Consider the following 16,578-nt stretch of genomic DNA (forward strand, 5'->3'; position numbering starts at 1 on the left):
GTTAACCATTGTTAAACCGCTTTTTATAAAAAAAGCCATCCAAAACACACACTCACACACTCAACGATATGCTATGCCGGTGAGGAATTAAATTGCGTGTGTACATTTTACTTCACCCAGGCGTCAGAATTTCGCGTCGCGAGGGATCTGATGCCGCGAGGCCCTGCTCTCTCCTCACACTCACGTCCCCACTTTTACCTGGGTAACTGTGGGGAAAGCAATACATACACCCATGATGAAGTAATGCCGAAACGGTGTCAGCTTACGGTTAAGGTTTAGATATAAAGTAATTAATTACATCGTGTAAGAAACGGGGACGGTTGATGGGAAGGCTCTCGTTTGTCGTTCTATTTTAAAAGCTTGTTTCCGTGCGAAAGAAGGAATTGTTAGATGTTTGTATCGATGTATCGTCTATGTTGGGTCGTTTTTTGAGATGGTTCTACAATCATCTCTCACTCTCTATCTCATTGTTACAGGTTACATTTGTTCGGCGAAATCGGTTTCTATTTGTCATTTTTGAAATTGATATTTATTAAAAGAGTTGAAACAACGTTAAAATTATGGTTTTTCAACTTTTATTAGTTGATTTTATTCTGGCTTTCTCAAACTGCTGTTAACCACTGCTTTTTATTTGCCACCTGTATAAATGGGCGCGAACGCTCGGTCGTGCGCCAACGCTAGAGCATTACACTGTTCGTCAAGAACGAACGGGCGTTAGAATTAAGGCAAATGAACAAAGAAAAGAAAAAACAACCAAAACCCAACCCAATATAAGCAAAGTAAACAACAAAAAAAAAACAAACAAAGAACATATTTTAAGCGTCAAAACATGTAGATAATGATTTTTCTGTACTTACGTCTTAGCAATTGGACAACAAACAGAAAACATCAACGTAACACTACGGTTTAATGAAAATAAACAAAACCAAAACACTTATATATACATATATATATATATATATATATATATATATAGATACATACATTAAATATATGAATATAAATATAGATAAATAACATATAAATATAGTACTTAGCGAAATAAATTATACTGCGTAGAGTTTATCTTTATAACATACCAAGTACTATAACTTACCACGAGGTTTAAGCCTTAACCTTAAGGGTGTAAGCGCGCGTGTGTGTGTAATGGGAAGCAAATTAGTAGCAAACATTGTCAAAAGAAGGAGAAAACACACACACACACACACATACATCCACATGCGTTGTAGTAGTATCTTAATTCCACTGTATAACTATCATCGTGTAAGTAGTGGCCACGTCAAATTGTTATGCACACGACACGGCCGGCCAGCCGGGCAGGTCTCTAGGTAACTTTACCCGTTTACGCATTAGTATTCTCTCGACAGCAAAACAAAAAAAAAAAGAATAGAAGTGAATTATCCTTTCGGTACAAGGAAAGGGTGCCTATGGGAATAATAAGTTCGCTCTCGCATGCCTCTTGAGCCCACGCACGCTAAAACAAACAAAAAAACACACAGAGAAAACGCAGCCGCAGTTCAGCAGTGGTTGTGTGGTTGAGATGAAAACGTTTAAACGTAATTTTGATGCACTGCCAAATGACACACTGGTTTTTAAGAAAAACTTACATTAAAACGAAAACCGAAACCGTTTCGCGCATATACAGATAAGAGAAGCGATCAAATGAAGCAAAAGAAGAAGAAGAAGAAGAAGAGCGAGAACGAGAAAAGAGGAGAAAATTAAAGAAATAAAACAGTATCAAACGTTGCAAAGCAAGTTGAATCTTCTTCTTTGTTTTTAAATCAATTGAAGAGAGCACGAAATAGAAAAAAAACACGAAAGATTGGATTTGTAAATCAAAACTCTAATACAATTGCGATGGAAGGGAGGGAAATGTAGTGGAAGTTAATATAAAACAACCGATCAACCAACATGAGGAAAGCCCTGTACTAGCAAAAGGTCGAACATAGCGCGCACAGTGGTAAGCAGGCGAATAGCGGAAATATTCAAATCAATAGCAATAAATGTGGAGAGTTTTTGGAAAAAAAACGAGAGGAAATAATATACTTTCCAATGGCATCAAATCAACACTCACCAGTTTCTCATTGCTATTTTTAAGTTCTTCTGCTATGAATTTATTGCTCTCCTTGCTTCATTTATATTCTGTTTTAAGTTCATTCATAATGAGCACCTCAAGGGTTTTTTTTGGTACTTTTCTAGCACATTTTATCAATGCCTTACGACGTGAATAGTGCGCCTTCAAAGCAAAATGAAATGAATTTACATCTGTCAGACACAAACGCACACACACACACACATCCACACCAGTACAAGCGTGTAGTAAAAGGAAATGCTTTCAAATCACTGCCAGAAGAACTACGTTTGTTTTTAAAATAAGAAAATATTGATCACATTTATTGCATACTTTTGTTTCCATTTCATTTTGATTGAGTTATTGATTAAGTATGAGAAACAACACTGATTAAGCTATTTTTTAACAAAAAAAAATCAAACTGAATTAAAGCAAAATAAACTGATGTAACCAGTAAGTAAAAAAAACTTATAAATAAACAACAACAAAAACGAATCCACGCATTACCAGCACGTTAAAACGAGTATAACCTTTAAACAAAAAACAAACAAAAAACAAATAATGCAACAAAAAAAGAATACACAAACACTCACACATTTGAAAAAAAACGTACACACAACCAAACAAACGAGTTCGAACAATACGAGTGACAGTAAGAAACAATGGGTGTAAACATATCGTGCAGCTTCCCAGAGCTGACGATGTGGAATGCATGTAGGAAGACGATGCGCAGAGTGGGTGAAGTAAAGTGGGTGGGAAAAGATTTAAAAAAAAATAAAAGAAAGAAATCAGCTAACATTAGTAATATTATCGCAAAACAATATGGATAAAACACCCTAACGATAAGAAGTATTGTAAAATTCATACGTTTTTACGAAGTACACAGCGTCAAGTAGTCAAATAGAAGATAATAAAAAGAAAGGAAGAAAAGGAATGAAAAGGAAAATGCACTATAATAAACATAAACAAGTTACAACATGTGCCATACAGACTGGTCGGTGCTGTCGGGCTAACAGATGTTGATAATTCTAAATGTAAATAGTTAAACTGCAGTAGCTGAAAAAAGAAGACAGAAGCCAGAAAGAGACGAACGAAAGGGCGCACGTGAGTTGCGTTGAGAAACAATATCCTGTTGATTAATTCTGACAAATTGAATCTACAAACATAAAACAACCCAGATCAAAGTAAAGTTACGCTAGCAAAAACGAAATGAACAACACAAACACACACAAACATAAACAACAACACACAAACTGTGAGTGAAGGGAAGATAGTAAAATTCAACAAGAAAAAAACTAATTGATACGAATAAAATGAAACAAACACACACACATACTAACACAGCGCCAAAGACAGTCGCACAAAAGTATCGGAAAAAAAATACAAAAAAAAACTATTCAAACAGTATCTAGGAGTTAAGAGATTACGCTACCACTGCTTTACAACCGATTCCAGAACGAAGGCAAAAAACAAACAAAAAAACATTCGTAGAAAACATGAAGCAAGAATCAGAAAGCAGAAAAAATCTCTGGCAGTGTGCCGTACGATAGAAATAAGAAATAGATTGAGGGGCAAATTAATACAACACACTCCACTCAGCTCAGACTAAAAGCATGGATCCATGGCAAATGCGAAAATGGAAAGGGGTTGCAATTTTTATCAGAACAATGAAGAATCGAAACAAACAAATACAGCATCGTATAGTTAAACGGTAGAAGAAAAACAAAAACATAAGGCAAACATTAGAGGGGAATGGATGGCTCGCTAAGCGAAACATTGTTGCTAGTAATAAAAAACTAAAACGTAAGCACGTTCAGATCTTAACGAAATAAAGCAAAGAAAGACAAACAAAAAACAAGACAAAACATTACAGCAAACAATACCGATATTATGAAAAAAGTAGAAGAGGAAACGTTGAAGGCAAAGCGGCAAAAGTGCTAGAAAAATGGTTTAAATAAGAAAGCTAATCAGAGAGAGAGAGAGAAAGAGAGAGAGAGAGAGAGAGAGAGAGAGAGAGATAAAGAGAAGAGCAAAGTAAATAGGAAACTAGTTTAAAACTGAACACAAGACAGAAATCCTCAGCATTACTACCGAACTAAAAGCAAATTATGATTATCATCCATATTGAAGTGTTGAACGGTGGTCAAGAACAAGTAAACAAAAAGCAAAAACTCAAAAACTAACCGCGTGAAATGGTTCGTTCAACGATTAAAGTACGAACGAAACCAACCAACAACCAGAAGGCGCCGAAGGAAAAGGAAAGGAAAGGGCAGGAGAAGCAAGCAAAGCGAAAAATTGAGCATGAAAATAGCAAACAGCATACAGAACGACAGAAGACTATCCCAGGGATAAACGGAAAAGAGCAGAAGAGAGCAAAAGTGAATGCTGCGAGGAAACACGGCCGTGTGTGGTGTGTGCTATGGGGTGATGGGAAAACGGAAGGAGAAAGACATAAGATATTTATTACTTAATTTAACGATTAACAAAAACAACCGACAACAAAACAAGAAAAATAAATAAACCAAAATGGAAAAATTAAATTCCAGCTTCGCTGAGAGTGTTTTCCGGTTCCGTTTGTGCTAAAAGAGAAAGAAAAGTGGTTGCGTACTGTTGGGAGGCGTTACGTACGCAGCCATATATCACAGCGCCCGTATTGAGGTTTGTGTCGTTGCTAAGGGCAGCGCGCTCAAGCAAATGCACAGTGGGTAAGATGAAGAACATAACCTTGTTGTGCTAATTCAGAAAAGTTCGGATATTAGATAAACCTTCCCCAAGCGAGAAGGACAGAAAAAATCTAGCCCATTTTAATTAATTTGCATTTGCTGTAGTATTTTCATTTTTGTATCATTTTTTTTTTCAAATACACGCCATTTTTTTCAACAAAGTTAGGTTTTTGTGTTGTTGTGTGAGTGTAGGTGTTGTTAAGTCGGTTTGTCCGCACGCATAATGTGTTTAGTTTAATATTCTTCATAATGTTTTCTTTCCCCCTACCCCTTCACACCGTACTTTGCGCTTAGGTGTAAGCTTCGGTTAATAATTTTTTGTCCAACTGTTTACTAGCTTTTGTAGTTGTGTTTACTTGTTGCTTTTGTCCGTTTGTTTCCCCCTTCAAAATGGTTTATGTGATGTGGTGTGGTGTGTATGTATGCCAAGGCTAAGACTGTTACTAACGCAGGTCCGCTTTTTGGTTATTCTCTTCCTACTCTTGTCAGCCTTCCAAAAAACTATTCATGTACGTGTTGATGTGTGTATGTACGCGTGTGGTGTGTTTTCCCATGTTTTGTGTTGTGTATTACAGTTTTATTCTTTTTTACATTCAAAAATATATCATATATTTACGCATATATATACTTCTTTGTCATATATGTAACTACACTTTTGTTTTATTTTTCTTTGTTTGTTTCGTTTTGTTTCCGTGTAGGTATGTCTGTGTAATGTTTGCATGTGTGTTTTGTCTGTCCACATTACAATTATAGCTTTTACTATGTATATATATCTATATTATCATTGTGTTTCCATTTATAAGTAGTTTTATGCATATTACACACACACACACTCTCTCTCTCTCTCTTCTTTTGTCAAATTCATTCTTTCTTTCTTGCTTCTCTTGTCCTTTCTTTTCCATTTTTTATCCAGCGCTTCTCTGTGTGTGCGCTTTCTTTCACCTCTATCCTTTTACAGCCGAATAAAAACGTGATGCTTACCCAGTGCCGTCTGTGCATCTCGTATCGTACCTTTGATTTTGTAGCGAAATATTTGTCCCTTTCCTTTCGTGCTCTCCTCGTCATTCTTCCCCAAAAACTTTCCGCTCACTACAGTGAATAGAGTGAAAACGCTAATCTAGGCAGGTATTTCGGTGCGAATTTGCTTTTATCAAAAATTCTTCAAGCATCTCATCAAGTTTCTAACCAACTTCCTCTCTCTTTCTCTCTGTTTCTTTCTTGCCTCTCTCTCACACTCACACCAGATCACAAACGGCGGGCACACGCAATGGATGGGGAGGAGGTTGTCTAAAATCACACACACACAGACACAGTGTGAAAGTGTGCGGTACAGAGAGAGAGAGAGAGAGAAAGAGAGGTTTCCGTTAATAGTTAGACAATAGAGTTTTGGACAGTTTCTGATTTGGTTTGGTTGGTGCGGGGCTCTAAACATTCTAAACTCGTACACACAGACGAAGAATCCAGCACAAAAACACAAACCTCCATTCCAATCCCTGGAGAGAGATGAGAGAGTAAGATTTATACACAAAATGCTTATTACACATACACAGACACGTCGTTCTAGGTTGGTTGGTTGGTTTGGAGTGACGCCATCGCTCCCATCGGCTAAGGTTTAAGGAGTAGAGTATTCTATATCGTTGCCCATGTTACATTTGCATCTTTAGCCCTGCCTGTCTGCTTCCTTCTTGCAGTCGTGCTACTGTTTCCCCCCTTCACACACTGTGTTTAACGGTTCGCTTATGCTCGGTTTTACTGGTTACTGGGTGTTTAAGCATGCACTATCCGTCGCTAGCCGGCAGCCGTAATCGCTACACATAGAAAGAGATTGTTTTTGTTTTTTCCCATAAGTCTCGTAAGTATCGTGTAAGTATGTGTTGCATGAGGGTGTGTAAGTGTGTATGAACATGTTACAGAAATTGTGTTCTAAATTGAACCTGTTTTGTTCTAAAAACGACAACTTTTCCAAAACTAAAGCAGAAAACCCCTATAAACCAAGGCCATTCTCAAACCTGTTTCTAAAACAACATTAGAAAAGGTAGAAATGTGGAAAAGAGAAGTAATAAACTATAAATCAGAAAGAAATGAATCACTCTTGAAATGTGTTTAAATCTGTGTGTATGTGTGTTTATAACCCTAATTTGAAACATTACATTTACAATCACATTGACAAAGTTTTTTTTACTTATTTTCACAAAAACACACACACACCTTTCTGTTTGTGCCTTTTCTAACGTACAAACACACATTTTCTAATTGGTTGTTGTGATTACACTGCTGTTTGCTACTGCTGCTTTACTTCTTCTACCTTTCCCACCGTTCGCGCTCTCCTTTTGTTAGCTGGGTTTTGTTTTTCATCGCTTGTACCATATTTAAAATTAATCAGACTTTCCCGTTTTATTTCATTTTTATACTTGTTTGTTTAGCTGTTTTGTTTGTGTTTTTTTTTGTTTTTTTTTTTGGTTGTTTTTACTGGTTTGTTTGGTTTGCTATTTATCCTCTTCTTCTTTCTTTCTTTCCTTTCTATGTATTGTTCGGTTTGTTTGTTTTTTTTTCTGCTTGCATGTGTTTTTGTGCTTTTTTTCTCTTTGGCTCTCTCTCTCTCTCTCTCTCTCTTTCTTTTTCGCTGCACTGCATGTTAAACTAATTTGTTTTATTGTTTCATGAAAGTACTGGTTTTTTGCTTACCACTTAAACGTACGCCACACAATATCCTTGTTTCCTTTTTCCGCCCCTTCCCATTTGTTGTTACTGGTTATTGGTTTTTTTTTGCATAATTCTGTGTGTATGTGTGTGTGTTTAGGTGTGTTTGTGTAACTATTAAGAAGCCCTGTATATAAAACGCTGCCCTATAATATCCTCTACACGTTTCTGCGATTGAGTTTTGAAAGAGATTCGATTTCACATTATTGGTAAAAACGTACACTGTAACTGTTAGGTTTAACCTTTAACCTCGGCGGCGGCTTGGTTTGGTTTGGTTCTGCAGAAAACGTTTGCTGCTAGGGTTTATGCTTCCCTTTCTACTTTCGCTGCGTACTACACAAACGGTACCTCATCGCAGCGCAGCTACTGTACAAAGCTATACATATATCCGGTTTTCTCTAATCGATGGGATGTGTGAAAAAGTCACTCACTCCGGTACGGGGCGTGGGGCGACACGCTGCTCCATGCAAAGAGTAGTGGAAGGAACAGGCGGAGGAGGAGAAGGAGAAGGAGTGTGTCAAAAGTAGCAAACTGTAAGTACCGATTTTCCGCACTTCTAACAGTAGTGGTTAGTACTTAAGCTTTGTTTTGTTTATGTATGATTCGTTTACAAAGCGACACTAATAAACTTGTAAATTGGCCGTTCAGATTATGTTAGTATGTGAAGATAAGGGGGTTGGTTTTGTTTGTTTGTTTGTTCGTTTGCTGTTATCTGTTGCCTATCATAGAAATACTACTAAAACTTGTTTTTGGACCTGTTTGGGGGTGTCGCTCTTATGCGCTCGCTTGGGTAAAGTTTGGGGTTTTTGTTGTCACCTTCAAGGTGTGTGTGTGTGTGTGTGTGTCTGTGGTTCGTTCTCTAGGTGCTCTTTTACATCGAAACTGGAGCTGTCACTACTAGCACGTCTCTCTCTACTACTGCTGTCTCGTCAACTATCCTTTCCTCTAAATAATGATGCACTTTAGCAGCATCTGCATCAAACGTTAAGGTTATGTTGTATAATTTTTGGTTTTTATTTTACTTTTTTGTCCCCCCCACTATCCTTCTGCTGCTATCTTATTTTTAGTACAAAACAAATCTTCTCTAAGCATATTTTCTACCGAGTTTCTCTTTGTTATATAAAAGCTTTTGGTTTTGTATTATTTGTTTTGTTATTCTCTCTATCTCTCTGTGCGACTGTGTGTCTAATCATTCATCAGCTGCTTTTAGAGTAGACACACCAGGGCTACCAGAAATGGATCCAATCGATCGAAGAAACACTCCCAAATACTGCCTGTTGTGCCCTGGTCTCGCCTCACTCTACTGCTGACTGCAGCAACCTTTTTTTTCTGTTTGCCAAACTCGAAATGTACTGCTTGTGTATAGATAATATGTATAATGGTATATGTATATATATCTTCTCTATATATATGCACTCTATGTTAATTTTATTATCACAAATATGTATTTCGGTTTGATGCGTTTCATTGTTTTTTTCCTACTTCCTTCCCTTCCTACGCTGCGTTTCTGCTGCTTTGTGTCGCGTGTTTGTCCTTTGTTCTGTCGATTAAAGTTGAATTATTATCTGCTTTTTTGTTAGTCGTGCTGTTCCGGAACTACGCTCAAAGTCAAACACTGGACCACCATGCTGATGATGAAAAGCCGGAGAGAAAATGGAGATAGAGATGATAGATGGTTATGGGGAGGGGAATGTAAGAGATAGAGAGAATTTGCCAAGAAACGTTAAACGCGATGAGTTATGGGGAATAAAGAGAGAGAGAGAGGGAGTGTGTGTGTGTGCTGGCGCCGTATGGTTTTGATTACAAAACGAACAATTCTTACATGGGTTTTCCCTATACAGTCAGTTTTACAAGCATTAGACATACAGACACAAACACACAGCCGCATACTGCAGTGTGTTCGTAAAAACGGGATTTGTTTCATTCATTCATGGAACCACAAATAGACGAGTAGAAAGTACAAAGGTAATTATCATATCTCACAACACACACACACACACTCGCAGCTTTTTACTGATTGATTGCTAAATCCTCTGTGTGTCTCCGAACGATTATTTGTATTTTGGAACAAACATGCATGTGTTGGATTGCGGCCCACCCGAGAAGACCGCGGCCGAGTTTGCATAGAAAACGGAGGGAACCATTTAGAGATAGAGAGAAAATACGATTAAAATCCTGATTGATCCTTGATCCACATTTACGTATCAACACACAGACACAGACATACGTATACACAGCCTACAAACACTACTAATATCCGGCCTTCGTTACGTGCCTCCTGTGTGCATTGAACACTATTAACTGTTACATACATCTATCATCTAGCATCATGTTTGTTGTTGATTATTTTCTTCCCTTCTCGTGTTGTAACGTCCTGTTAAAACCTTCACTTTCAGCTGCCCCTTCGTTCTTCCTTCTCTCGCTCTTGTCTCATCTCACAACGGTCAGTAGTTGTACAGCCAGTGTAGTACTAAAAACTCGAACAAGATGCAAAAGAGCCACCAACAAAACGCTACAATTAATTCTTGTTTGAATTTCGCTTCTATTCAATGTGTTTGTGTTTTTGTAACTCACTACTACTCTCAGCCCAGTCGACGGAGCAGATCATTTTTAGTACTTTGTCTGCCCATTTAAAAATACAAACAGTCCGAACATTGAGATAGTTTTGGGCCTGCCTTGTGTGTGTCTGTTTTTTGTATGTCTTATTATCTGCGTTTACATGCACATAAAAACCCACGGCAAACAAACGATCCCTTGCCTCAAAAAGGTAGCATAGTTTTGTGTCTACGTGTGTTTTATGTTTTGTTTTTTTAACAATAAAATTAGAGCTAACAAGGTTTCGATTATTGGTTTATATACACAATACGTACATCCAATTTTGATCACATTACTATCGTTACTATTCAAACTGCTTCTACTGTGTCACGGCTATATTGTTCAATGCAACCAAACCGAAAAGCTTCACACGTAAGTTCATTACAATAAAATTAACCTGAAAATAAAGCAAAGAATACAAAAAATATTAGAAAACATACAAAAAGCAAAAAAAGAATACCTAAAATAATGTTCGGAATAACGGAATAACATTTAAATATAAAAAAAGGAAACAAAAAAGAAACAAAAAACAAAATCATAACGACGTATAAAAAAGAGGGGTTTACGTTTTGTAAAGATTTTTTCACTTTTTTCTTTTGACTTTATTCACTGCCCGAGGGCAGAGCGTTTTGTTGTTTTGCGTTTTGCGTTTCGTTACCATAAACTTTTATATGCATATATATATATAAACGTGTATGTTGTTATACATTTTACCAATTATATTATACTCTTATGCTTGCTTTGTATGCTTTGCTTTTGTTTAGTGAGTGTGTGTATTGTGTTTTGTTCTTTATAAGTGATAATAGGGTCTATGCATTTGTGTCCACCAATATATCGCTTCCTTCCCCCGTTTTTGTTTGTTGTTTGCTTTTAAATTATCTTGTTCCATTCTTTCACACGTATAATGATGCGCGTATTTTATTTTACCGAGGGTATAGATACAAAAAGAAAATTGATACAACTATCAACTCTGAGCTTGATTATTTTTCCGCTTGTAGTATTTGTTGTAGTATGTCATATGTTTTTCTCCTAATATAAGGCAATATTAATAGTTACATATCGTACAAAATAGGCAGGGCGGGGTATGATGATCGGGGAGACGTCTCACAAATATATATTTAAAAAAACTAAACCAACCGTGTTGTAGTGATAAAATATGATTTTTTTCCGCCCATTAATTCGAACCATCCAAAGAGCAACCCTGCGACGGACCTGTGCCGTGCTTGTGCTCGGGGGCGAGAGTGTTGAAACTACACAACAACCAAAAACTGCCCCCCTTTTAAATGTTTGTTGTTTGTCGGTTACGATACAATTGATAATCGAGCTTGTAATGGCTAGTAGTAGGGTGTGTGTGCATTTAGTCAAAAAGCAATTTGTCGTTTAACTGTATGAACGGACAGCGTTCCGAACTGACACGCGTACACGTACATATGTGTGTGTGTATGTATATATTATCTAAATAGGGAACCCTTCCTAGAGGTGGCCGAAAGTACAAAACACGAATATATGAAAATTAACCAGTTATTAACGCTGTGTTTGCTTTCCTTCTTCTTTCTTCTTTCTTTTTTTTTTTTTGTTCACTCTATCTTGCTCCTATATCACTCGAGTATCGAGCATTTATTGGCTTGGTTGGTGTTTTGTTCTACAGTGTTTTCCTAGTGTTATGTTTATTGTTATAATCCCGTATCAGGTATACCATCTTTTAAACTGGCTGGCGCGACGCTAATGATGCTGCCGCTCTGCTCTGCTGTTTTGATAAACGTAGTTATATTAGTTGTTTTATATAAATTGTGAGCACAAATTAGGCAATCGATTAGTAGTAAAGAAAAGAACGCATTTGTTTGTAGAAATAAAACGAACGTTTGTTCCGAATAGATACAATACACAATATCAACCAGTTTTCCCTTTGACCGTATGCGTGTGTGGGTTGCCGGTTGTACTACAACCACACACCACCGCATTTTACCGATTAATCTCGTGAATATTATCATATGCATAGAGTTACGAATACTGCTGTCCCCACTCCCCACACCGGGAAACAGCTAACACTAAAGTTTTGTTTTATTTGCAAGGAAAAGTGAAACACTAAACGAATCAACTCGCTGGTGAGCTGCTACCCCAACAACGGAAGGTACTGTACATATAGAGCCATTATTGTGCCCGGTGTCAATCGAGCATCAACAACAACCACAACGACCCACAAACCGATGAATTACACGCGTAAGTGAATGAGAAAAGGGTACAGAGTAAACGATAAAAACCTTAACGCAATAAGCTAATGAAGTAATGTTATAGCCAGTCTCTCTATATATTGATTAGTTTGTTTGTTTGTTTGTGTGTTTCTTATATGATTATAATTAAAACAAGAACGAAAACGTACGTAAATCACTCGGATGACCAATGAAGCCACCGATCAAGAAAGCTTCCCTACTGCTCTCCCCCTCGAAGGTGCGGTTGGAAAGTGATTCGTTACATTATTATAGATATATTTAGCACTTATGCACTTTTAATAAGAAAAGAAAAACAATACGTAAACTAGGACAGTCTGACTCTGCTGATAAACGGTACCACCTGCGGGTTGTGAATCAATAGTTGCTTTTTTTGCAATATGCGACAGCCCGTCAGCATAGTTTGGAGGACACTGTTCTGCAGAAACCGGTAGAGATCTTGCTGTGGACGTGTGGTGAGCGAACGTGCTTTCACAAATGCAGCGGCAAATTGGACAGCGACACAGCGCCCAAATGCTGCAACGAAACGTGCTATGCAAGCAAGCATCAGGAACGCGCTTCGTAGGTTTAAAAAGACTTATCTCGCCGAAGCAGCATGAAAAGCCGGGGAAGCGAACTTCCGTTCAGTCCATATGCAGTGGTGTGTGTGCAAACTTTTCTAACGTTAGCCCGTACCTTTAATACAACGCAAAATGATGATAGTTTTTACATGGAAGATAGCTCCCGCAGGATGATGCCTTCCGCTATTGATAAAACGAAAAAAAAAGCTAAACCTATATGTTACCCCTGTTAGATGTTACCACCAACTAAGCCCCTTTTCTCTATCTCTCTCTCTCGCTCGCTCGCTCGCTCTTGTTACACTTAATATAGTTGTAATTGTTATTTTCTGTTTTGTTTCATACATAAGGCAATTTTCTGTATTAATTTATTGTTGATTAAACATTGGTGGATATTTCCACATGTTTGTTTTACGCATATTAAAATAGAGTGTTAATTCATCCCATACGCTCTCAACTAAACGAACGCACACAGCACAACAAGCCAGTTCGTGTGCAGTACTTGTTAGCCTGTCTAAAGCCATACGTGAGTGTTACCGTCACTTGATGTGCCCCAATGGTGTTGTTGGTTGTTCTACACTGTTGGATATTCATGTTCATGTAAATTAAATGATTTTACTTTAATGATCCCTTTTACTGTTTGACATCCACTGTCAACAGAGTACGCAAAGCAATGCCATTTGCGCAGAACAATTCAATAAATACAATAATGCATTTCGCAATACGTGATCGATAATCATACAAAGCTGGTCTCCAAACTCAAACGCACTTCACGCGACAAACAGATTATACAGGGACTGCCATCTTCCCGCTGATTAAAATTGGAAACAAACATCACAAAAGACAAATTTCTGATTAAGCTACTACACGCACACGCACACACACACTGTGAGTTTTCCTTCCAAATACTTAAATGCGAATTGTTATGCTTCCTTTTGACCTCTCGCTGCTATAATAGTTTACAATTGTTCAACAGGTACCAACCATTTTGAAACGTGTGCCGTTGCGTTGCGCTACACGCAGGTATACGATAGCTCTTTATATGCCCTTCCTTTCATCGTTCGGTGCTACATGTACTCGAGTTATGCTTATGGCGAAAGTGAAAACAGAGCCAATTCAAAAGACGATACACAACCATAGGTGCAAAAAAAAAAAATGTAATGAAAAACACATTTCCGCCATACACACACGCGTACTGAACCTGCTACAAACATACATTTATCGCCTTGTTTTCGCATGGTTTCGCATGCGCTCGCGCTACTGAATAATGTTGCAGTGAAACGTTTTCACCCAATGCTATCTCAAAACACAAATGCCTCACACGTAAGGTTTCTCTAGCTATGTACACACACACACATATCCTATCCTCTCACTTGGCCGCTACCCTTTCGATCAGTCGTTTAACCGTGTGATGGCTATCACTGCCTCACTCCTCTACCATATGTTGCTGCGTAAATTAGAAAATTTTAAAAATACAATATAGAACTAAACCCCCTTCCCCTCTCGCTTTCCGCTAAAGGTAAGATAGTTTTGCACTATTAAAAGAACCTAATCGGACAAATATAGCAAGAATGCATTACCGTAACATCGCCTCCTCCTCTGAGCCATTCAGTTCTTAGTTTGTGTGAAACACCGAAACATTCATGAACAGTATAACGTTTATCCTAGCTCATAGCTGCTTCCTTCGTTTCCTGTACAATTATTATCAATGAATTCAAAGTTTCCCGCTTGTAACACGCCTACACTGACAAGTTTGTCCGAACCAACCTGCCGGCCGTTTCCAAACAAACAAGAAAGAAACATCGTGTTCAGCATACGTAGAGCAATGGTTCTATGTGGTGCAAGGGACAGTTAGAATACTACTTTGCATGAAACGTAGCACATCTTTTCAATGTTCGCTATGAGAGACAGATAGACATACACACACACCATACACTCTAAACTCTAGTACAACTTGCTGGTTTTGCTCGCTTCAAAGACGCGATATACTAATGCGATATTACAAAATATAGATTTCAAACGGAGAAGAATGCTCCCGCAACAAACACATTCAATGCTGCAGGCAAATAGTAGACAAAAAAGCACGTTGAAAAATGAAGTATGCAAAGAGCTAAGTAAACATAATCCTCATCTCTCTGTCCGCACTACCGAACGCACTATACGTGCACGTGTACGTGCGAATATTCAAGTAATGGGCATATAAAAAACGGGAACCTACAAAACTAAACAATTATCGCTGACATGGACACAGCTATTCTAAACGCCCTTCGCCGTTCGACAAACAATTTTATATCCCATGCTTCTACACCGATCGTAGAAAAAGAAAGGAAAAAAGTTAATGCACAAACAAATATAACACCCTGTTCTCTCTAACGCTAACGCTCCCCAGTAAAACTGCTCCATATAAACACGCCAGCATGACCACCAAGAACACCGGAACACCCCAACGTCGGCCTGCTTCACATCCTTCATCCCGTTGCCGTTGGCGGTTGCCCGAACTGACGGGTTGCGGCAGAGATTACGATAAGACGACGACCAAATACGTGTTAAAACAGCACACAAATAGACACACACACACACACTAGTTTAGGGGACGACGACGTCGACGGTGTCCGAGTGCTTTAGGATGCGTGGAGTTTACGCGAGACGGAGACACGGCGAGAGCGAGAGAGAGGGATAGAGAGAGTGAGGGATCCCCGAGCAGCTTACTCGCCGAACCAGGCGTAGTGGTGCTTGTTGGCGATCTGTGCCGGGCTCAGCGGTCCGAACTGGCCGTACTGGGCAGTCGGGAACTGAATGTGCGCTGGCAGCGGGTGTGTGGGCAGCACCTGCAACGGAAAAGACGGGAAGCGCTCAGTGCTGGTCGTGCTGTCCTTGGACGCGTACGGCGAGCTAGTGCTAAGCGGTGTCTTCCGCACCTGTCGGCTGGAGGCGTTGTGTGCCGGCGGCGGCACCACCCGATTGTACGCCGTCTGGTAGGGGGCTGCCTGCGAGACGAATACCGCCGATCGGCGGTACATGTCCCCCTGGGCGTACATGTCCTGCTGCTGCTGGGCCTGATGCTGATGCTGCTGCAGGATGGCTCCGGGCGAACTGCCGAGCGGCGTGTTGGCGCTCGGCTGATGCTGACGGTACACGGCCGCCGTCGGGGGGCCCCAGGAGGTCGCCCCGGTCGGCGTGCTCTTGGCGTGAGCATGCGGCGGAGGAGCATGCCCGAGGGAGCCCCCGCTGCAGCCGCCTCCTCCACTGCCACCACCCTGATGTTGCTGCTGCTGGATGGCTGCGGCGGCGGCTGCTGCTGCGGCTGCCGTTGCTGCGGCCAGCGAGGACGAAGACGATGCTGAAGACGACGGGATGTACGATGACGATTCGCGCTTGTGTCCACCGCCACCGTAGTGGGAGGACGAGGAGGACGATCCCATCGTTGGTGGGGCCCACGAGGAACGCTTGTCGACCTGCTGCTGCTGCTGCTGCGAAGGATACTCGTACGCGACAAACTCGCTCGGCTCCTGTTTCGGAACGTGCAGTGGCTGCTGGCTGCCACCGCTGCCGCCGGACGAGGGCAGCAGCAGACATTCGTTCTGGGCCATCGCAAGCAGACGCTTCTTCTGCGACTGTCCGGCATGCTGTTCGTACTTGATCGCTGTAAAGACAGAGGCTACTGTAAGTCAATATTGTACAGAGAGGACATGTTTAAAGGGCAC

General features: G+C 39.7%; 1 protein-coding gene across 10 annotated transcripts in view; it reads right to left on the minus strand.

Moving 5' to 3' along the window:
- Positions 1 to 7,386: 7,386 nt before the first annotated feature.
- Positions 7,387 to 16,578, minus strand: part of LOC121593586 (homeodomain-interacting protein kinase 2) — a 71,837-nt gene continuing 62,645 nt past the window's right edge. For 8 of the 10 annotated variants that reach the window (XM_041916081.1, XM_041916086.1, XM_041916084.1 and 5 more), the window contains one exon: positions 7,387 to 16,517. In XM_041916081.1, the coding sequence (XP_041772015.1) occupies positions 15,580 to 16,517 (938 nt within the window). In that variant the 3' untranslated portion in view covers positions 7,387 to 15,579. The remainder of the gene's footprint in view (positions 16,518 to 16,578) is intronic. The other 2 variants (XM_041916090.1, XM_041916091.1) reach the window with 1 other exon arrangement.

Source organism: Anopheles merus, chromosome 2L, assembly GCF_017562075.2.
Source record: "Anopheles merus strain MAF chromosome 2L, AmerM5.1, whole genome shotgun sequence".
Classification (NCBI taxonomy): Eukaryota; Metazoa; Arthropoda; class Insecta; order Diptera; family Culicidae; genus Anopheles; species Anopheles merus.